The 24,433-nt window shown below is 36.7% G+C and overlaps 1 protein-coding gene across 1 annotated transcript in view; it reads right to left on the bottom strand.

The window, feature by feature from the left end:
- Positions 1-22,574, bottom strand: part of mRpL34 (mitochondrial ribosomal protein L34) — a 106,387-nt gene extending 83,813 nt beyond the window's left edge. Inside the window, exon 1 of the mRNA XM_014356204.3 lies at positions 22,451-22,574. Coding sequence (XP_014211690.2) covers positions 22,451-22,491 — 41 coding nt within the window. The 5' untranslated portion in view covers positions 22,492-22,574. The remainder of the gene's footprint in view (positions 1-22,450) is intronic.
- Positions 22,575-24,433: the final 1,859 nt, after the last annotated feature.

Here is a 24,433-nt window from a genome sequence, read left to right as displayed (position 1 = left end):
GGCTTAACATAAGGGGTTTGGGATTAGTAATACTTTTCATTATTCCATATGAAAAAACACCTGAAATATCAGATTGTAAAATGGAATAAAAACGTTGTCATCTAGAAATAACTGCAAAATATCATAATGCATCATTTACTATGACTAACAGATGTTTTTATACAGATGATAACTTAAAAACAAGGGGTTTAGCTGATTTTTCTTCAACACAAAAAAAAATGTAATTTTTTATTTTTTATTTTTTTTATTTCTAAAATAGTTCTTGAACCTCCTTGTTTTGGAGTTATTATCCAGATGGTAACACTTATTGTCCACAGTAAATACGACATTACGGTATTCTGTAGTTATGTCTAAATGAAAAGAGAATTTTTTTTTTTTAATTATTACTATTTAAAATCCTAAGATCATGTGTGATACTGTACAGCTTCCCTGAAGTAGTTACACATGGAATTTCGGTATCCTTTCATTACGTGACAGTACAGTAGCTTTGCACTGAACGAGTCTAAACATCAAGCTTAACAAGTCTGAACATAAAGCTTATTTTAGTTCTAAACTCATTATAATTGCCTTGCATATTTTAATTTATTCAACTTGCTGTAGATGGCATATTTACCAAAATCATGAACTCACATTTATTTTGTAAAACAGGATTCTTTAAGTAAGTCATCGCGCGAATATATTGTCCAAAAAAGTCAATCTAAAACTTGAAGTGATTGTTACAATCGTTGATTCACGACGGCTCAAAGCTGCATTTACCAAGTGTAAAAGATGTCGTCTCTGTCAAGCAGGAAAACGGTAAACGAAAACATGTTCAGATAAGATTACTACTTGGAAATATTAATAAAATTTATGGCTTATTTCAAAAAGAGTATAGTGATTGTAAAGTAAGGTTAACTAAATTTTCAGAATTGAGACCATCATACTGCGTTTTAGCTGGAACTAGCGGTGCACATAATGTATGCGTATGTGTACATCATAAAAATTTTAAACTGATTCTTAAAGCTATAGATCTGGAACGTTGAACGCATAATACTGAACTACCGCTTAAAAACTACCACAACTGTATTAAAGTAGTAGTGTGCAATTACTCTATTAAAAAATGTTTTTTAGATACAGAATTTCTAGATTTTACAGTATGTCAACGTTAAGTCCACATTTTCTTGAATGTTTTGAAAAACATAATGTTTTTGAAATCAAACAAGAATCGTGGTTTCAAACAGACAGATGTGCCATAGCTACACAAACTTTGAATTCTCATGATTTCGTGGACTTATTGGAAGAAAAATTATTAAAACTCAAAACTCATAATTATTTTGCTACGAAACAATCACTTTATATTAATTAACTGAAAAAAGATCTTAAAGGTGGAGAATTCGTTATAACTTATAATTTTTCGGAAAATTATGCGTTTGTTATACAGAATTCAACCCAATATTTTATTGGAACAATAATCAAGCTTTTATTTTTACAGTTGGAATTTATTATCAAGAAAAAAATGACATCAAACACATAAGTATTGCCGCATTTTTGATAACCAAAATCATGATACTATGGCTGTACATTAGTATCAAAAGTTTATAATAAATCATTTGGAATCCAAGTTTGTAGTCAAGAAAATTTTTACATAACTTATAGGTCTAGTCAACATTTAAAAAATAAGAGCGATTTTAGAAATATACTTTTTCCCAAAAAAAAATTTAAAATTGATAATAAATGGCACTTTTTGGCTACTGCTCATAAAAAGGGAGTGTGAAACTGTATTTGAGCCAACTTATAGAGAGGTGCAAGACGTGCAAGTCTTCAGGTTTCCTCTAATAACCAAATTTTTACAGCAGAAAACTTGTACGGCTGGGCAGCAAACTATTGCAAGGAAACAAAAGTTTTTTATTTAAGTAAAGAGTCGTATAAAAAATGTAGATATAAACTTAAATCTCAATTCAATGAAGCAAAATTAATATTAAGTACTTTGCGATTCCACGCTGTCATTCTAATTTGTGATAAAACATTGAAAATAAAAAAAAAACTATCTATGAGCTTTGAGAATCAACCTTTTTCAAAACCAAATAATAGCCAAAAAGCCTACATCTTGAACTCCATCTAAAACTAAAAAATAATAGAAAATAATTATTTGGAAAGTATTTCTAGGTTAATATAATACATAGTTAACTTAAGCGGAGCACGGCGCGGTGCCGGCTTTTGGCGCGCGTTCAGACGGCCGAATATCTACTCTTTGGCATCGTTTGACACGAATTTTCCAGTGAGAGTACACTGTGCAAAGAGCGTTTTCAATGTTAGAGAAACCTCAGCTTTCCATCTAGCCTATCAAAAAAATTCCAAACATGCTTTTTTGAGATACAGCATATTATGTTTTTTTTTCAATAAAAATACATTTTTTTCGAAAACTAACCACACCATCGAAAAACTGACTGAAATATACATCGAAAATGCCATTTGCAATAAGGCCCAGAAAAAGAACTGTAAATAGTGATTATTAGCATTCGCACCGAGAGCCTGGAGAGTTTCACGTGAAAGACCTCATATGTGCATACATACACATGCATGTATAGATACATAAATGCTTCTGTTAATCTTTTTTTAGTTGATTTTCATTCATTCTTTTTTTTACCTGGACGTTAAACAAATTATGAGTGAGAACGTTGAACTGCAGACAGGTAAAATTCTATGGAAAATTTTTTAGAAAAAACCATGTACGAAGTCATACTGATATGTAATCATATGAAAAACAAATACAATTATGAATATTTGTATATAAAGCTTTCATAAAACGATATTGTGTTCGAAGGTGGTGCAGTTATCGTTCGAATGAGTATACCCTCGTTTATGGGGTGTGATTATAATTAACCTTTTAATATGTAACAAATGAACGATTGTACAATACATTGCGGCGTAATATGTAGACTGGTCGATGCAATATTGTGCGCTTTCATCGAATCTTCCAATGATTTCAAAAGAACTTCCTATTTTCTACACTGATTACATCTGTAATGTCACATTTACATTTGTCACACACTCTCACACTTATTTCTACTCCGTATTTAATAAAAAAAAAATAAAATAACTGTACACAAAAGATTAAGACATACCATCCTGTAGTACCGCTTTCTTCAATAGGGTAGTAGTATAGTATAACATGCCAGTTACTGACTTTTCAGGACGTTTACTACACATAGGTTCTTTGTACAGAACATCAAACATTTATTCGAAACAGCATAAGAAACACCTTAAAAAATTGCAACTCGTTTAACTGTACCCTTTATTTATATGTTTCTTTTTGAAAAAATCTTGATTTTACATGTAACAGTATAAAAAAATGACGTAAACGTAATCTGTAGAACTCTCCTAATTTTGGTTTGTATGAAAGATTACTTTTAAACAAACCTATTAAATTTACAAATAGTTCTATCAGTTGATTTTGGAACAACACAAGAAGAAAGGGGTATGTGTAAAAGCGTGTATGTAAGTACACCTACCTGAAGAAAGATAAACAAATCCTATGTGGTATTACTTCTGTAATAACTTCAAGAAAGCCATGTGATGTTACATACGGTTTTACGTATAGCATTTCATAAAGAGTTTTAGCTTGGTAATGCGATGTATAATTGCATGTGGAAAAGCACATGAAATTACCAATTGAAGAGAGATTTTTTTTCTCTTATCCTACAACTTAAATATCAGAGCATCAAAGTCCTGGAGCTTAATCTCTTCTTTTTTTATCGTCACAAAAATACAAATACACATTCTACCTATTTAAAAATCTGGAAGATTTAAGAAATTACTGTGAGGGTACAACGAAAAGCTGATGTCTCACGCAATGGATTCTTTACTCATCGATTTTTACGCTGCGGTTTTATTCTCGATAACTGTCCTGCGTCAGTTTCTTGACGCCTAAAATTATATTCATTAGATGCATTTGAAGTTTTCCTTTCAATTTGCTCTCTTGCGACTTTTGGCATAGTTAACACTTTTGTGAGCCATGAAGGCTGTTTTTTGTCAACTTTTTCAAGTTCTAATGTATTTGTTGGCAAGGAAGTTGAGACTTAGGTGGCCCTTAAAAGAAGTTAATGACCCTGAAAAATTCTGAAAAGGGCCAGTGATAAAATTTCCAGCTATTCCTTATTATTATTCTTGATGATGGAAAGCCAGCTGCGGGTATCTTGACTCTTACCCACGGAGTCTCTGTGTACGAAGACCGTGCTAAAGGGAGGTACACCGCTGACCAAAAAATATCTCGTCTTCAGGTCGTTTTCTGGATATTTAATTAACCGTTCATTGTTACTTGGGAAAATGGGCCTAGACAATACCATTTCTGTAGGTATCAACGACAACTGAAAAGGAGGCCGTTGTGGCTGCCCGTACTCCTCAGGGCTGTCTTTATTCTTTTCTGGCTTGCATTTGTAGTAAAAAATTCCCTGACGGCATCACGCCGGATAGTTAAACGGTCACAAAACTCTGAAGTGTTGAAGCAGGTTGTGCTCTGGCTGGACATGTCTCCTGGTATTCTACCGGAGACGTTATCGTTTAGAACGTTTTTTTATTGGAGGCACTCGTCAATCTTCATGGATAAGGGTGGAATTAGATGTAGGTCGCTTGTCCATTAGAGAAAAGTGACGTCGGTTGCCGGGATACCTGCTGTATGACTAACAAATCTAATCTTGATATATTGCTGGTGAACGACTATGGAAATCGCTGAGACGCTCGGGCATATTATGACCACACTTATTTAATTATATTGCAGGTAGCTCTGATGTGGGGGTAGGGGAAATCCCCTAGCGAATATATATTAATATATATATATATATATATATATATATATATATATATATATATATACGGGACACTCTTTTTAATATTTACCCCCCCCTGCTGTCCAAAAATGGAAGCAGCTAAAAAATTATTATAAATCACTGATTTGTAACTTGAAGCCTGTAGCTTACTATAACAAGTGGCTCTTTCCGAAAATAAAAAATGGCAGCTGATGGCATGACTCTGACTGTCGATGAAGACCACAAAAAATGTTCAAATATGAAAATATCTTAAAATCTTATTATATTGCAAGCCAAAAAAATGTGTAAATATGTTTTTTTTTGGTTGTTATAGTAAAATTAAACATATGCGTTTTAGTATAAGGTCATATTTTGGTTCTAACCTCAAAAAACAGCTGTAACTCGTATTTTTTTGTTTAAATATTCCATGTAGCCATCGAGATATGCACAAAAATATTTTTTTCATGCAAATCACCTCAAATAAACCTTAATTTAATAAGTTCATCAGTCTGTGAGAAAACAAAATCTGTCGGTAACCTATATAAACAGTCATTGACGTTTATTTTGCTAGTATGAGGGCATATCGCAAAAAGCTCATCCATCAGATGGCACGACTGTGCCTAAGCGATTCACGTGGACTAGTGTGTCCATATATAAGATGGTTCTATATATAGACGACGTATAACATCATCGTATATATAGGCACACTAGTCCACGTAAATCGAAATAATATTAGATTATACTGAATTAAAATACAATAAAGCCTTATTTAATGCAAAATTCGACTTTTCCTTGATTTAAATTTGGAATTGGCGATTTGTAGATATCGTAGATGAAAAATAGTTATCAAATTCCCTATAATTTATAAATTATCTTGCTATCTTAAAGCATTAAATATATTATCTAAAGTTTCTACCTTACCAACTTTGTTAATTTTTAATTTTACAGCTATTTCTTCCTAAAATAATAAAAAAACATTTTGCTGGTAATAAGCTAATACAATGATGAATAAGCCTATGTCAAGTTTATTGAAATTAGTAGCGAATTGAGAGAGAAACGTTGCAACGCGTGATCATGAAATTAATTTAAGTTTAATTTTATACTGTAGATCACATAAAAATCTTATTGTGTAACTTATGTCACTTACTTTAGAGCGATAAATGAGATTAAATAATAAATCACGATGAATAAATTCTAAAGTCGTAATACTTAATATAAATGAATTCTTGATCAAGCCCTATTGTTTTTAGTAAATGATTGAATAATGTATGCTCAGAATCCATGTATTGAGTAAATATTGTAGTATCTAATGAGCACAAATAAGTACTTTGATTAAATAAAAACATAGTACTTTGATTTTAATAGCAATATAATCCTATTGGAAATTTAATATTTTTATAAATTGAGTATTGTTCATATCAAGTTACAACTAACCATGTTTTTGAGTTAAGAAAACTTTACTCTAGTAAAAATTCTGAAAGATCCTGTAGGAAAGCTTAAGGGATCTCTAGAGTACGGCTGTACAATATTGAATAAGTATTAATTATTAGTGTGTCTTGTTAAAATTATTACTGTTTAAATTTTCACAGTTTATCTCAAACGAAATTCATAGTGTGACTCATCTTAGTACGACAATTGAAGTTTTTACTAGCAAAATAAACGTTAATGATTGTTTATATAGGTTACGGACAGATTTTGTTTTTTCATAGCCTGATGACCTTATTAAATAAGGGTTTATTTAAGGAAATTCGCAAAAAAAAATATTTTTGTACTTATCTCGATGGCTACATGGAATATTTTAACAAAAAAAATTCGAGTTAGAGCTGTTTTTTGAAGTTAGAACCAAAATATGACCTTATACTAAAACGCATATGCTTAACTTTACTAAAACAACCAAAAAGAAACATATTTACACATTTTTTTGGCTTGCAATATAATAAGATTTTAAGATATTTGCTTATTTCAACATTTTTTGCGGTCTTTATCGACAGTCAGAGTCATGCCATCAGCCACCATTTTTTATTGTTAGAAAGAGCCACTCATTATCGTAAACAACAGGCTTCAAGCTACAAAATAGTGATTTATTATAATTTCTTAGCTGCTTCCATTTTTGGACAGCAGGGGGGGTAAATATTATAAAGAATGCCCCATATATATTCTGAATGTTACCATAGCGAACGAATATACCTACGACGACACTATAAAGTCAGACTGTGAACACCTGCCCCACCAAGGCACTCGTCTTTCTTACCACAATAAAGCTTACTAGTATAACTATTGTTACGTCGAAGACGGCGTAATAGTAAATTCTGTATTTAGGCCTAAGCTTTCGCTCAATAGCCTGGGGACACGACAGCAAGGGTTGAAGACGAGGCACTAGGGTAGGAACAGGGTAGATGATTAGAGAAGGGTTAGCTAGCTACTTGGCCATCGGTATTTGTACCCACGGCACGTAACTTAGCGTTGCTTGATTTTTAATTGGAGGCTAGTTGTTTGGCCATCGGCATTTGCACCAACCGGCACACAACTTAGCGTTGCTTGATTGATTTTTTTTTAAATGGAGGCTAGCTGTTTGGCCATCGGCATTTGCACCAACCGGCACACAACTTAGCGTTGCTTGATTTTTAATTGGAGGCTAGTTGTTTGGCCATCGGCATTTGCACCAACCGGCACACAACTTAGCGTTGCTTGATTTTTAATTGGAGGCTAGTTGTTTGGCCATCGGCATTTGCACCAACCGGCACACAACTTAGCGTTGCTTGATTGATTTTTTTTTTTAAATGGAGGCTAGTTGTTTGGCCATCGGCATTTACACCAACCGGCACACAACTTAGCGTTGCTTGATTTTTAATTGGAGGCTAGTTGTTTGGCCATCGGTATTTGCACCAACCGGCACACAACTGAGCGTTGCTTGATTTTTTAAATTAAAATTTTTTTTGAATTAAAAATTTTTCCACCACCTGCTTGGCCATTAATATCCGGATTGAACGGCACGCAAAGTGGGTTTTACGAAGAGAAGAAAAAAAACTATTAGGGGATATATGAGAATTAAGTTTAAAAAGTATTGTTACTTACTTTTATTAAAAAGAAACAAAGGGGGAATATAAGTGGCTCTCGAGGCAAGATCCGGGTGGCCGGATATAATTTAAATTGAAATTGTGGACCGGATTCTCCAGGTCACGAATAGGCTTCGACCGGATTCTCCAGGTCGTGTATTCCTGTCTGGCTACTACTCTCGGTGGTTTACCAAGCTGGCCTGACCATTGAATGCATCGACCGGGTTCTCCAGGTCGTATGCCTTTAGTCTGGCTACTGCTCTAGGTATACACCCAGGCTGGCCTGACCATTGAACGAATTTTTTTGAGACTGAGCTGCTCGTGCAGGAGGCCATGGGCTTATATAGCCGAAGATCTTGCCTCCTTATCACTGCCACTACGGCCAGAGACGACGAGACGCACATAGGTTCTCAGAATTAGTCTGCATCATCTCATGGCAGGGAGAGGGAAAGATTTCCTATATGCTTTCCGTCTTCTTTTACATATGTTGTTTTGGTTTTGGGGTGACGCTTACTTGCTAAAGAATATAATATAGTAACGATACTGGTCCCAGTGCTTGCTTATCGGGATTAGGTCGTATTATAGTTCGCGTTATTTTTCGGCTTGGCGTCTCTGGATATGTGAGTGTTAGAGAAAGAAGGTGGTAGGAGTATAGCATGCTGTTGTCAAGTCGCGTTGCATGAACGCTGGCCGATGTGTAGATCAACATCCCGGCTCGCGCGTCGGGTTATTTACGAATGGTTAGGACACAGAAGAGGGAAAGGATAGAAAATTATTAAATTTCATCAGGCGATGTCGACGTATAAGGAGGGAGGGAGATGTAGACTAGTTCTTCTTTGTCTTGCTCGGTTTCTCCTTATTTGTGTGTCACGAAGCCTTAGTTTCGGTACTTGGTGTATGTGTGCGTGTATGTCATTTAGCTTGCTACGAAAACGCGGCTTTACGAGGAGGATAAGGAGAGGAGGAGGAGAAAAAAAAAAAAGGTACGTCGAGCGCAGCCTCGATGTAACACCCCCCTCTTAAGACTGTTGCTAGGACTTCGGACGAAGAACTGGGAACAGTTCGCTGTGTGAAAATATACTAGGTCTTACTAACTATTACATAATGGTTTTTGCAAAAACTTATTACTACTTTTATACTGTAATGTTAGTTGTTTAATTCTAATGTTAATTTTATTGGTTATATGATTGTGATATTCTAATGGTAACTAGCAAGAACTTAAAAAAAAAAAAAAATGGTATTTTTTTTATAATTTTTAGTCGAATTCTCTCCTATCACCCCCCTCCTAAAACTGGTACTAGGGCTTCCAATGATGACCTGGGAACAGTCCGCTGAGTACATTGCCTTAGGAGAAGGACGGTACATAATGGTATATAATTCATAATGTAGTATTGGTAAAGATTATAATTTCCCTTACAAACTAAGTGTTAGTTAGGTTATAGGTTTAAAATATATTTGTTAAAACATGTATAACCTATGGTATTGCGCAGACATGTGCTTATAATTTCGTAGGTACAACTTATCGTTTACTTAATCATTTGTTAAATTTTAGAAGCTTCCTCGAACAAGAATAGTTACAAAACTTTAAGGAGTAAAGTCTAACAGTGCACATGTAAATTGGTGAGGGATGTTAATTACTGAACAGCGAAGAATTGGTTTTCGTTTTGTTTGTTAATAATTGGAATGGCTTGGACGGCTGGGGCACTTGGAATTGTAGCTTGTGTAATGGTTGAAGAAGGTGGGGTATTTCCTTGGTTTGCTAACATGGGAGTGTATATAATTTGTGGGTAGTATGGAATCTTTTCTTGCATTGTTGACCTTTCTTGTTGAATTAATGTTGGATTCTGATGAGGAATTTGCGGAGATTGGGGTTCTACATCTTCTTGATGAAATTGAGTTTCATTTCTAGGCCTGTGATAATTATTATTATTTCTTTCGCCAAGAAAAAGTAGCAAATTTGCTAGACTGTTCCATAAAGCTCCGAGCATTCGTACAGACCATCCATAAGTTTGATGTAGTGGGTAACTGTTTATCATTGCTTCTGCTAGCGTTTTTATGAATTGAAATAGGATATATAACGCTATGAAACCGGCACTTGCAGTTCCGAAATTGGTTAGTCCGTCCCAGATTCTCTTCCACGTTGAGTTGGCTAGCTTTTTAAGAGATTCTTCGTTCAGTAGTTTAAATATAGAGTTTTTTTCGTGGCCGGATGATTGGCCATGCATATCACGGGCTAGATCGTTGAGGAGTGAATTTTGCTCAATCGGGAACATTATGCGATCTCTTAATTTTTCCAAGTCACTGGCTGTATAAATGCCGCTGGTTGCTAAATTAGATGGCTTGATATAGTGCCATGTGGCCTGTGTCATAGGTTTTAAGGCCTTGGGCGGTTTTACTTCTACTGGAGTACCTGATACTTGATACCATTTATCGTTTATCTTATATAGTTGTGGAAAAATATGGTCACAGGTAATTTTCGTACCATATCTTTTTAGTATGCGTGTTTTAGGTGTTAGGAACATTGTAGTTCCGTTGTTATTTACTGGAAGTTCGGCGTAGCATTCTTCGGTCCTTGTTAACGCTACTTCTATTGGAATACACTCGATTATACGTATGGCTTCGCCGGTAATTGTGGCCATATATCCGGGTCCCTTCATAACATTGTAAGCAAATTGATCTGGAGATTTATCAGCTATTGCCAAAGAGTTCTGCAGCGCAATGCGCTCTACTCTGCAACGCAGCCTCGATGTAACACTATAATTACTCTCGTACTAGAGTTATTGACCTGCACTCTCTCCTATCCTGGATCTTCCTGGCAGAGTGGAGCTGCCCGCAAATATCTAGCTAACCAGGCTACGTATCTCCACATGGGTGACCCTGACGTGATCTGGAGCACGGCAACTGGCATTTTAATTGCGAGAGATCAAAGATGAGAGTTTCCTTCAAGAGCGTGAGAGAGACGGCATATATTCACGAAAGGCTCGCATTAGTCATCATCAGTGGAGGCCTTCCTCGTAACCGACTTCATCGTCATTATCAGAGTTTTCTTCAATTTTTAGTACCAAGTTTGGCCACGCCAGACGCCATTGTCTGTGCATGTGTTAGGGAGGCTCCATCACGGAATGTACGAGAACTTTGACTGATATATTATTAAAGTTGAGATCGCGCTGAATCCAATGGTATCTTTATTTTTATGGGCTGGCGATCAAAATTCGGAGATAATTTAATACAAAGTCAGCACTTTTTGAGCTCGCTTAACACAGTCTCTTATGGCCGAAGGCCTGAAGCTAACTTTTGACTATCGGTTAAACTACTAAAATGGAATGTACAAGCAAAAAAATATACTTAACGTAACCCTAACACTTTAATCTTTAAGAAACCGGGTGACTTTATAGGCGTTGGCAATGAAAAAATTGATAAAATAGCTAAAATACTATTTTGCTCTGCAGTCACGTTTGGTGAGTGCAGTGACAAACACTACCGGCCATATCAGTTCAGGGAGCGCGCGCAATAAAAAAAATTTGAATTTGTATAATAACATGAAAACTTTTATGATTTTTTAATTTTTATTTGTTGGGTAATAACGCAGTAAATTATGGCAATCATTAATATTAAATTATTCGACAGCTGACTGTATAAATATGTAGTAAACTATACATAATAGCAGGTGGATTCAGTTCAAAATAAAACAAACTTCATTACCAACATACTACTAACAAAAAAGGAAGCTTTCGTCTAGTGACATCGCATCGATCGTCACTGAATTGACTACCGCAGTAGGCGATGGAGCCTCCTTAAAGCGAGTTTCCACCTGCAGCGAACGGCCGTGCTGCACTGCTACAGAAACATCACTCCGCGTGACTATTGGCATCAACGAATTCTCAGAAGCGGGAAAACAATGTTTCGTTCGGCAAGGGCGTTTCGTTTAACGTCATGGGTGGGTCCTGCTCTTGCGCCCCAATACTTTCAACGTTATTACCAGATAAAGTGAATATAGTGATTGTGCGTCAAGTAATTTGTACGAACAGGTGAAAAAGCGAATAATAAAAACTTTTGGTAGCTCTTTAGAGGAGCGCCTTCGCCAGCTAATAAAAGAACAAGTCTCTCTTGGAGGCAAACCCTCTCTAATTTTAAACAGGCTACGCGGCCTTGATACTCAATGTGGAAAAGAGGTCCTTCGTACTATTTTTCTGGATCAGCTTCCCCCAACTTTTCGCGCAACCTTGAGCGTGTCCCAGGCCACCACCCTGAATGAACTCTGCCATAATGGCAGACGCTTACGTCGGATCAATGGCTTCGAGCCCCATCCCTGTCGTCACGATCTCTTCTCAACAAATTTCACTTCAAAGTTTGCAGAACGACATCGCGTACCTGACAGCAGACATATGTAAGATCAGTATTGCAAATTCTCGCCCAAGTCGCAATCGTTCCAGAGGTCGCGGTAAATCTTTGAGAAAGCTCACGAAGGAAGGCAATGGTCTTTGCCGCATTCATAGTAAATTCGGCATTCAAGCTAGGTGTTGCTACAAGCCGTATTCTTGAAAAGATCCAGAAAACTAAATCAACCTCACTATGTTGGGGCAATTAGCAAGGAGGGCAAATCAAAACACCTCCACATCCGAGATCACGTGTCAGGCCTTGTTTTTCTCATAGATTCGGGATCCAAGGTTTTGCTGATCCCGGGAAATCCCGATTCCGTTTATGCTCCCATGCACCTGCAGCTAATTGCAGCGAACGGTTCGTCGATTATGACTTTTGGTTAACTTGAATTAAGCCTTGATCTGCGTTTCAAAAATCTAATTAAATGGAGTTTCTGTGCTGCAGAGGTACCCTATTCTATAATAAGAGTGATCTCGTGGATGAGTTCGGCCGATCATTGGAATTCAGAAGTTATAGACTTTCTGACCCTTTGACTGTCTCGTATGCCCAAGGTTTTGTGAAGGACGCAGTAGTTTTCTCCGTCTATGTTGTCACGTCTTTCGAAATTAACTGTATTCTCGCTGAGTTCCCGGAGGTTATAGGCAAGCAACCTGAAAAACCTATTGGTGCTCGTGATATGTTCTACATCCCCACCTCCTCGTGCGGAGCACCTTCGTCGACTGAACTCCAAGAAATACAAAGCAGTCAAAAAGGAGTTCGAGAAACTAGTTTTGGAAGGCTACTGTCTCTCCAGCAGCCCCTGGGCTAGTCCTCTTCGTCTTACTAAAAAAAAGATGGTTCGTGGCACATCTGCGGAGATTATCGATTTGTCACGATTTGTCCATTGACATTTGTGGGAAAACCATTTTTTCAAAACTTGATCTGTATAATTCTTACCACCAGATTCCAGTGGAGCCTTCAAATGTTCCCAAGACCACGGTGGTTACCTCTTTCGGACTGTTTGAGTATTTAGTCACGCCATTTGGTTTAAGAAACGCACGTCAGTCATTCCAAAGGTACGTTAATCGCACATTGGCGGGACTTAATTTTGTTTTTGTTCATGTCGATGACATCCTGATCTTCTCCTCTAGTCCAGAGGAACATCTTCACCATCTGCCTGGAGTTCTCGACTGGTTGCGCCAGTTTAGCCTTCGCCTGAATTTACGTAAACGACAATTCTTAAAAACAGAGCTAGATTTGCTTGGTTATTTTATCAGCAAAGAAGGCTCTCGCGCCACACAGGAGAAAGTCCATGCTATATCAAGCTTTCCCAAGCCAAAGACTGTTGCGGACCTTTGCCATTTTTTAGGGCTTGTGAATACTTATCGTCGAAGGGTACCTCACGGAGCAATTACACAAGCTCCGCTTAATGTTTTCACGTGCAACTCCCGCAAGAATGATAAGCGTGAGATTGCCTGGACGCCCGAGTTGGAGGTGGCTTTTGAAAAGACGAAAGTTGATTTGGCTAAAGCCACTCTCCTTTCTCAGCTCACTCCCTGAGTGAGAAGGCTGACAAAGTTAGCGAACTAGGTCTTATCAGGGTTAACGCGAGACATACCTACAGTGCATTTTTTTCTTTGACGCCTAACATGCGTTACGTTCAAAACTTAGATAATATATGGGTCATTCTACTAAAAACGACATATTTCGACGGCTGGAATGGACAAACACTTGAAACAGATTTTTAATTTTCCTAAAACTTTTTTTGTATTATCCATAACCAAAATAACCTGAAATTTTTTGGGCCGTGCTGGATCTGCACAAAAAAAATTTTTTAGGCCAATTTTTTTATTTTATATAAAAAAATCAGGAGCGTTACGGGATCGTAAAATAATTTCAAAATCACGATTTTACCACCCACGGTGAACATTAAACTTCATAATTGTACTTGTACGATGCACTGTAACCATATTATTATGCACTACACTATCCAAGTCGATGATGAAATACTGCACAAAGATATAATGCGATTCGCTCAAAACAAAGACGGGTTCAAAAATCCATATTAATATCATGATTATGCAACTTAAAGTGGAAATTTAACTTTATTCTTGCACTTATACGATGTACTGAGTCCCTACTATTATAAAGTATAGTATTCCAGCCGATAAGCTGACACTCAGTGATAATACATTTCGTTTTGTATTATTACGGGATAGCGTTACGGGCTCTTAGCAAAAAAAGATCGTTACGGGCTCCTATAAAAGCAACGAGAATTTGAGATTGTAACGCATCAAACGCAGTTTAAACTTTGCCATTGCACTTATATTATATATAACACAGCTTAATTTTATCCTGCCACCTTTCAAGTCAATAACCGAATGCTTTAAAAAGAAACATAACATTCTTCAGCGTTACGGGCTCTTAGTTTTTAATTTAGAGGGACAGAATCTTCAAATTTTTGAGCCTGTAGAACTGGTTTGTTGGAATGGAAAAACCGAAAAAAATTCCTGCAACGTTCTTAACCTTTGTAGATTACAAAAGGCCCTAATTAAAATGCCCAACTTTAATTGCGTGGGTTTGTAAGAATATTTTCTGTTGAAATATTTAATTTATAAGGTTTTGGTCCCGCAACTTTAAGAACATCCTTGTCTTACGTACAATTTTTTTTTGGCTGTCCAAAATGCGTGAAAAGGTTTTTTGCTTTACAAACTCTAAAACACCGTACCGTAGAAAAATTAAAAACTCCTTGTTTTGATTCAAGATATCGTCAAATATTCAAATTTTCGAAAGAGACGTGAACCTGTAACGTTAATGTAGCCCCTACGTTGAATCTCAAACTAAAGGAATACTCTTTTATGGTCTATATTCTTTTGTACGTTTAGCAATAAACATGCTTTAAATAATTTCAATATCGATATCTCCTTAAACGACTTCGTAATCGACTGGGACATAAAATACTCCATATTGAGTAGAATGACTCATATATTCTCTAAGATATGGAAAATATCGTACATAAATTTTGGTACTGTTACGTCAGCGCAACGTATTATTTGAGTCTAAGCTTTCGCTTAATAACTCGGGACTCGCACTGGGCGCGTAGGTAGGACGCGGGGCTAAAGGTAGTTATTTTTATATTCGAGTATTCGAAAGGTAGCGAGGACGGCCATTTTGATAAAATCGATGCGGTTGTCGAGCAATAATGCCATGTACTCGTTCACGGCACGCCTCGGATTTATTGACAATACCTGGTGCAATAAGTCGGATAGTATCCCGTTCGCGATCTAGAGGTTACGAGTACGTTAACGAGCAAAGGTAGTTACACTCTAGAGGTTACGCAAGGGGGTAAAATGGTTTAAGTTCGCGACCGGTCTAGGATCCACCAGTACCATCTGGAGTAAATGTGATTGCCCTAAACTTTACGTGAGGACTAATTTGTCTATTTAATTTCGTAATGTGGTATTTACCGATACCGAATTTCGAACTCTAACAAAAACACGTCCGCGTTTGAAACCGAGAGGAAAAAAAAAGAAAAGGACTTGCTACTTTCGTATTTGAATTCGACTTACTTTTATTTTTTGATATACAACGTACAGCGGAGTGAACCAGCGCGAGGTGTCCGAGATCGAAGATTGGAAACCGCACTCGTGGAGGACCGTGAGATAGCAGAGGCAGACTCTAGCTACCTAGTCAACCGTTTGAAGGTGAAATTAAACTGTAACTGTGCCTCGCTTTGCAGCAGAGACGGACTCTTACTACTCAGTCTACTTTAAAGGGCTATCGTCGAGCCGAGTAAAGTGCTTTTCTCGCAGCCTCTGGGCCTTTTTATAAGGAGTAGCAGACCTCAACCACGCGCTTGCTGGAAAACGACGCAGGAAAGCTTGCCACCGAAAATTTTGGGGGAAAAAACAATAGCCAAAGATCTAATTGGCTGGAGTTGCTCTACCTTAGCCACTCAAAATTGGCACTTCCCACCTCTGGCTAGCTTCCTACATGCGTCAAGAGAGGGGAAAGTGATTCACTCACTTGCACCCTTCCTTTCTCTTTTATATTAAGGTTTTATAGATTTTCCATGTTGTTGAATATTAACATCAGGATGACATATTGCTAAAATTTACTTAGACTAAGCATTGTTCGTTAATTTAATCAAATTTATTCCAACAAGAGCGGTAAAAATCGCTCAATGTTTCACGCAGGTGGTGACTAAATAATCGTTCACTGCGTTGCTATATTTATAATAGGGTTAGTAATATTAGTTTTTACACATTAATAACTGTAATAGTTGCTAGAGTTGCCAGATACATTAATCGAACAAGTTCATAGTCGAAAAGAGTAATTGTTAACAGCAGTCCAAGCATTCATCTCTGAAGCAGCTGTAGTTGTGGTCCAAACACTAATAAGGTGTTTATCGTGACCCATTGTTTATTAACTTAACTAAGCTTGTCAGTCATTTTAATTTATTGTTAGCTACGAATATATTTTGAAATGTTAGTAGTGGGATCAATTCTCATTTCCCCTTTTGCTTACTCTTTGGAGAAGATGTTGGCACGTGGTGCCCTGGAGACTTGGAAATTCCGTTACTTATATTGGCTCGGTCGTACAACCTCTCTCTCGACATATCTGAATTGGGAAAAGGAGAAGGAGCTATTGTTGACTGTTGGCTCAACTTTCCCGCTTTCCTTTACATATTAAAAAGTAGCAACATTTGTCCGGATTACAAAAATTAGGTTTTTGCGAATGGTATAAAAATTCTATGGTGCAAGAGGGTAGCTTGGCAACTCATGTATCAAAAACGAGCCAAAACTAATAATGTCGCTTTGTTAGGTTTACAGTAGTTAACATTATTATTTATATTGTGGTTGCTTATCAACTATACATTAACTCTATCTTAGTCTACTTGTCTTAGTTCTTATCTGCCAGCGCAACTGTTCGTAGCTAGCCTTTTGCATATGTTAATTCATTAAAGTTATTTTATTATTTTACGCTTTGAAAAGTATTTCATTTGACTTCTTTTACGGTCAGCATGGGCCAGCGTGCATGTATGTGAGTCATGCATGGTCGTAGTACCTTAGCTACGAGCAATCTTGTAGGTGATTCACCTCTTTTCAGATGCATATTGGCCCCGGCGTTCATTGTTCTAAAATCGGCACGGAAAGTTTTGAAGCAAGGGGAAAAAAAATTAATGTGGATACACCGATGTTACAATACTATTAAATAGGTCTTTTTCGACTTAAAAGTATAACTAACACTCAAAAAATTACGTTAGTTGTAAAATATACATTACTGTTGAAATAAACGCTTGTAAAAAATCATTACTCATAAGATTCTGTGTATTCTTATTAGTTATCATCGACAACTTATCCCCTACATGTGGCGTTGTTTCAAATTGCTGCACAAAGCGAATAAGAATGTGTTTCAGTATCACTCTCCAACAACTTACCGGCAACTTGAATATGACATAAGATCGTAAGACACAATAAAGTTGCTGATAAATTGTCAGGGAGTGATATACTGAAACCCTAAAAATTACTTTTCGATATTCAAGATCAAAAATCGACTTCAAGTGCGATCCATCCGTGTACGGTACTTAGAAGGAAAAAAACGCATCTAAACGAAATATTTACATATACACATTGAATTCTTCGGCCACACTTGTCAGAAATGCAGCCAAAAAATGCATACTGGACAAAAGGACAGAACGGTGGCTTACAATGCGTTATCTTTTTAACCTTCTAACTTCTGACACTGGGTGCGTTTTTTTACGTTCGTTCGGTCGGTCGGTCCGATTGCTCGAGTACTAAATCTATATGTGGTAAGTATGGATGTACTCTTTCGAGCTATCAACCAACCGACCAACCGACCGAACGTCAAAAAAAATTGAACACACCCACTGTCTCTTCTTAGACTGTCGTCACACGGAGCGCAATAAAACGTGCAAGATAGAATCGCCTCCATAAGCTTATGTGTTAAGTTCATCTTGCTGCGCGATAGGTCTATGCAGCAGCAGGATAGACTTAACACAATAGCTTATGGAGATGATTCTATCTTGGACGCTCTATTGCGTGCCGTGGGACTATCCCCTTAGTCGCTATCCTCATATCTCAACGGAAAAAAGCCAGTGTGTCCATGCGTTAGCTCCGTGACTAGCGCTTACGCTTATGGGCCATAGACATACATGCGTTGAAAGCATACGTCATGAGCCAATCTGAATTCCGCTTTTACAAATGTATTAACTCATGAATATTGATTTAAAAAGAGGTTTTAAGGTTCAGTTGCCAATGCTTGTATTATTGCGGGCCTGTATATATATTGTAATATACTGTAATATATTATTGTGCGCGTATTATTTTAGTCAATTTCGATTCCAAATCAACGAGGTATCCGCAATAATGCCATCATAGTGAAAGAGGTTATGTGCGTACCAGTTATTGTGGACATGATTTTTTGTTGTGCAAATGTAAATTTTTAAGGCTACTTTGGAACAGAAGTTTAATGAAGTAGGTACTTTATAACTTGATTTAATGATTTCAAGTGTTTATAAACACGAATATACTCACCACAACTCATCAGTTCAATTAGTATATACACATTATTTGAGAGTACCGCAATAATATCCCCGTTTACCCTTCACAGTAATTTTTTACCTAAAAGAAAGAGTTTCAATCAAATCCTAAATGTACCAGAATTAGAGCCGATAGCGGAAGCCACTTTAAAAAACACTTATGGTGATCAGTTTCCAAATTTAACATTATGACAAAAGAAACGCACAAGGAAAAGCTGTCAATTTCAATCTCTTCAATTAATACGAATTTTAATTTTCAACTTTTGTGTGTACAAACATTTTGGTCACTTTCGCAGGTTATAAGTTAAATATATATATATATTTTGTTTAAGTTATAGATTGTATGGATGATATTGTACAGGATCTACCTAGAGAGATTGCGTTACAGTCGAGAATACGATTAGGTCATGATCGGGATGTCAATAGGATTTATTTAAAGGCAACCATGATTAATGTTGTTCTGATTTATTTTTCAGCAGAATAACGTGAATAAGCACTCACTACTGAATCTAAAGAAATCGATTGGTAGGGTCAGCTATACAAGGCACTAATAAACTATTCTAAAAGGATTATTTATAATTGAGTAATTTTACAATTGCATCAGTATGAGGCAATGCGCGCAATAGTATACACGCTTTTAGCTCATTTTCGTGAATTTGATATTTTCTCTAATTTATTTCTCGTCAAAAGTAATGTAGAGTTGGAACTAGCATCAGACTATCCTATTATCCATTCTGTCTTTCTTTATCCTAGGGTAATAGTTCTCGCTAATGTATATCGCATATACACTTGAAGCATGCAAATTTTTTGTATTTATCTGATAGAAAGCTTATGTTCACATGGAGCGCAATAGAGCGAGCAGGATAGGAATTTCTCCGTAAGCGGCTGTGTTAAGTCTATTGCGCCGCGCAATAGGGCTATCCTGCAGCGCAATAGACTTAACACAGCCGCTTATGGAGAAATTCCTATGCTACTCGCTCTATTGCGCTCCATATGACTGCGGCCTAAGAGCTGGGGCCAGGTGGCTGGGTAAGTTGCGAAATTGCCGCCAATTTGTCAAATATTGGAAGAACTCATGATTCGTGGAGTCCCAAACTATTTTTGCGATACATATTATTGATAACGAGTTAGATTGTTTTGAAAAAAGTCTCAGGGTGTCAAACGGCAAAATAGCCGCCACCTAATGCAATGGATGGAGGATAAAAAGTTGACAACAGAAGTGGCATTAGTGGCAAAATTACACTGAAGAAAGTCCTCTACGATTTTGGCTGAATACGCCAGTGCCGTTTTAGCGGTTCGGCCAGTACATGCATATGTAACTATAGCAGACGAGCAAAGCCATAACGGCCTAACAGTCTGACACACTGCTGTTTTGGTAGTACAACCAACTACTACACAGTAAAAAATATCGTAGTAAAATTACTACGTTTAGCATAGGAAATAATCCGACATATGCTGAGCGTGGTATATTTACTACAGCAGTAGTAAAAATTCTACTGTGATAGTAAATTTACTTTCCACTTTGTAAGGCTAGAATTAAAAAGGGGGAGTAGTATCTGAGTTGTTTTTTTACTATTCCAATAATAAATATACTGAAGTAGTGGTAAGTATGCAACGTATGCAGTAGATGGCGTGACCGCAATCGTAGTAAAATATATCAATTTAATCAATACGCATAAAAAGAAATCTTAAATTTAAAGTATTGTTCTTTCATACATGAAAATAAAGAAAAATATTTTTAATTTATGTAATCTTATAAATACTCAAATTAACACTTAATTTTGGCGCATAATGTAAATTACATTTAAATTTTTTTAAATTACGTTTGAAGTCTTTTGTTTAATGAGATTTTGTAACTGCTAATACTAAGAATGACTTATTTTTTATAAATGCTTAGATTTATTGCTGCGCTACTTTTTATTTAAGGAGATCGATCGCAACACCGATTGATTTGTGAACAACGTGAAAAAGCAAAAACAGACTACCTCATGGTTCTTTAGTTCTTTACCCCATGACTTGCTTGAGAGTTATGAATATCTGCACTTTTTTGAATTACTGCTCTAATAGTAAACTTTACTACGTGGATAGGTATTATACTTAGCGAAGCGTAATAAACTATAAGACAGTTGTAATTTTACTTATTTGGTAGTAAATTTAGTTACAAATGTGCGTAGTACAATTATTACGTTCAGCATAGGTCAGATTATTTCCCATGCTAAGCATAGTAAAATTACAACAGTAGTAGTAGATTTACAAGAAGTTTAGTGAGAACACTACAAACTAGTACTTTTACATCGCGGAACGAAGGAATTTTTACTAGAGGAATAGTAAATCCACTAAAGTCATTTTTTACTGTGTACTGGCCGAACTGCTGAAACAGTGGTGGTGTGTTCAGCCAAAATCGTAGATTTTTTTCAGTGTACCTACAGTACTAGCTGAAAATTGACCGCCAAGGCAGGACACACCCCCTTCAAACAGCGAAACAGCCGCCACTTTACCAAACGTTTTTATGCAATAATATATGCTTGTAAACAGAGTGGCGGCAACGTTTGTCATATACAAAAAGTGTAAATTACCTTTATTGCGTCAGTCAGTAGGTATAATAAAAGGGCTGTTTCCTTAATGCGCAACGCTTATAAATATATGCCGAAAATCACCGCCACTCTACATTTCAGCGTATGTTATTGTAAAGAAACGTTTGGTGGAGTGGCGGCTGTTCCGACGTTTGTAGGGGGGGGGTTGTCCTAGCTTGGCGGTCAATTTTCAGTTAGTACTGTAAGACTAATATCATAGAGGTATAAGAATAGAGGAGAAAAGGGGGCGTGATATGCGACAGCAGAATTCGCTACGTAACGGGGCATCTGTCTTTGTCTGGCAGTTATGTTATTGGTCGAGTCATACATGAGATTGAATCAACTGTAGGATTCAGGACGAAGAAGTAGCCAATAACGTGGCTTTGGCAACAAGGACAGATGCCCCGTTACACTTAGTTATGCTGTCGCTGCCGCTAATGAGCTAGTATAGCGCTTTTCCCCTCTATCCTTATACCTCTATGACTAATATTGCCGCCAATGTCACTTTCTTGTGACAACTTTTAATCCTATGTCCATTAGACCAGGTGGTGGCTATTTTGCGTTTGATACCTTGGAACTTTTTTCAAAACGACCTAATTCGTTATCAATACTAGATAACGTAAAAATACGTCGGATCTCTACGTATCATGAGTTTTCTCAATATTTGGCGAATTGGCGGCAATTTTGCAATAATTTACCCACCCACTCGACCCCAGTTCTAAGTATGTTACTATTGAACACAACTGCAGGAATAGACAATTCAACATACAATTACAATCTAGAAATATATTGCCAGGCCATACAGTAAGCTGAGTACTAGTAAATCATGTTATTTAAGGGCATAATTAAGTATCAATCTTGGAGGGGACTGTGGATCTAGTGATATCAGAAATTATCTTAACTAATAATTATATTATTGCCACAGGTTTCAACTATTGGCTCACAAACTTCATATCAAAATAAAAATTAGGTTACAAAAGAATTACTCATTAGTATAACAATAGGAAAATGTGTTTTAAATAATCACAATGACACTTGGAATTTTCATTCTATATAAAGTTAGAGTACCTAAAATTAGGTTTTAAACGAAAGTAACTTGACTTTACAAAAACTTACGGTAACAGACTACAAACAAATGACTGAATATTTCTCAACATTGTTATCTAATATTTAGTAGAACTTTAACAATAAGAACATGATGGCCTTACTTCAGGCAAGTTTACAAGTTGTCCAAAGTGGTTAAAGGCAATTTCAGTGAAAAGGCATTTACACAGAAATGCGTTAAGAACAAGAAATGAGGAATGAATATACGAATAAGAAGTATTAAGGGGGCTCCTACGACTACTGCTGAGGTCAAAGACAAACAAAAAATAAAGTTTTGTTTTTCAATAAACAAATGTGTCTGAAAATCATTATGATATTTTTAATAACGTATAAAGTGGGAAAAATGATATTTATGTGTGTAGTTTAACTTTATACGAAAAATTAATTATTGTTTTGACCAGTCTTAGTGCATACGAGGGTACACCACCAGACCAGACCACCTGTGTTGGTGTAGTATAGCGATGTAATATATAGGTATATAGTATATATATGTCGTGAACAAGTACGTCTGCTACTGACCTCCCGGACACTATTTATTTATTTCCATCACAAATATCTCGCTAAAATGGTCCTTTATCCACAATTTTTAATACAACATATAACAGAGGAAGACTTCATCTACAAAACGTATATATTCAGTCTGCTGGGACTTTTAATTTAGGTTTATTATAAACGAAAACAAATTGTTTTTCACGCTGCCCCATAGAAAAACGTGCTAGTAGTTACAACTTTGAGTTCGGATTTCTCAAAATTTTGGCCCATTCGAAATATAATTTAGACCACCATTAAATTCAGTAGACTTTTATTTACAAGAAATAATATATCTCTGTTTGGGGACTTTCGCGAAGGAGCCCCCTTAAGCATTGACAGTTTGACACACACAAGAAAAAAAGGCTATTCAGATTCAGGTCAACCAGTGGGGAGTGGGCCGAGTGGGCCCTTCGGCAAATTCGACAGCTTTCTCTATTGCACGTGGCATCATCAGAGAATATAGAACATACTTACTCTTCTTGCACACAGAAGCCATAGAAGGCCAGATCGGCCGTTTTCACGTCCGCAGTCTGTACTCTTGAGATATTAGTTGCCCCCCACAAGGGAGGCAGCGTCGGCAGCGATAGTGTCGGGTCGAGCAATTTTTTGCATGACAATTGCAAAACCTGCAAACGATTCCGCAATTTTTGGTATTTTTTTTTTTTTGCTGGATGCAAGTCGTTCGCACAGTTCACTGTGCTGTCGGGTCGGGCTCAGTCGAAAATTTATAGCTTTAATATGTCTTTAATTTATAGCTATAATTATAGCTATAACTACCGATAAAACAACTATAATAGTGTATAAAATTCAGCTATAATTATAGCTTTTTTTTTTTTTTTTTTTCATTCATCATCGCCCGTAGGCTCAGACATGGCATTTTTTCACACAAGCATAGTGTTAATTAGCCACCGGTGCACCTGAGTTATGACCAGATGTTTATATATATATATACATACATAAACATCTGGACCAACTCAGTCACACCTATGATCACGTAGACGAAGCGTCAGAGAAACAGTTAATCGACCTTCGAGAATCAAGAGCACAGGCGAAACGGCGAGACTCGAATGGTGACCAAGCGGTCACCCATCCAAGTACTAACCGCACCGAATGCAGCTTAACCTCGGAGATCGACAGAAGACAGAACTGCAACTCTACCGTTGCGCCACCGCGACCACTTATAAATATAGCTATAAACTACAGCTGTAAATTTTTCACAAATAATGAATGAAAATTAGTTTAAAATCGGATTTTTTCAATATATATCGATTATTACAGATGGTATCATCCGTGTAACAGTAAAACTGGGGTCCTGAAGTATTTTTGAATAAGTAGAAAAAAAAACAAGAAATCGTATACAATTTCAAGTTTTTTTAAAATTGTTTAAAAATACTTCAGGCCCCCAGTTTTACTGTTATACGGATGATTCCATCTGTACTAATCGATGTATGTTGGAAAAATCTG

This window comes from Copidosoma floridanum, unplaced genomic scaffold (genome assembly GCF_036245765.1).
Source record: "Copidosoma floridanum isolate Cflo_tuat_1 unplaced genomic scaffold, Cflo_Japanese_pri ptg000016l, whole genome shotgun sequence".
In the NCBI taxonomy this organism is placed as follows: domain Eukaryota; kingdom Metazoa; phylum Arthropoda; class Insecta; order Hymenoptera; family Encyrtidae; genus Copidosoma; species Copidosoma floridanum.
This window is presented reverse-complemented; position numbering and strand designations above follow the sequence as displayed.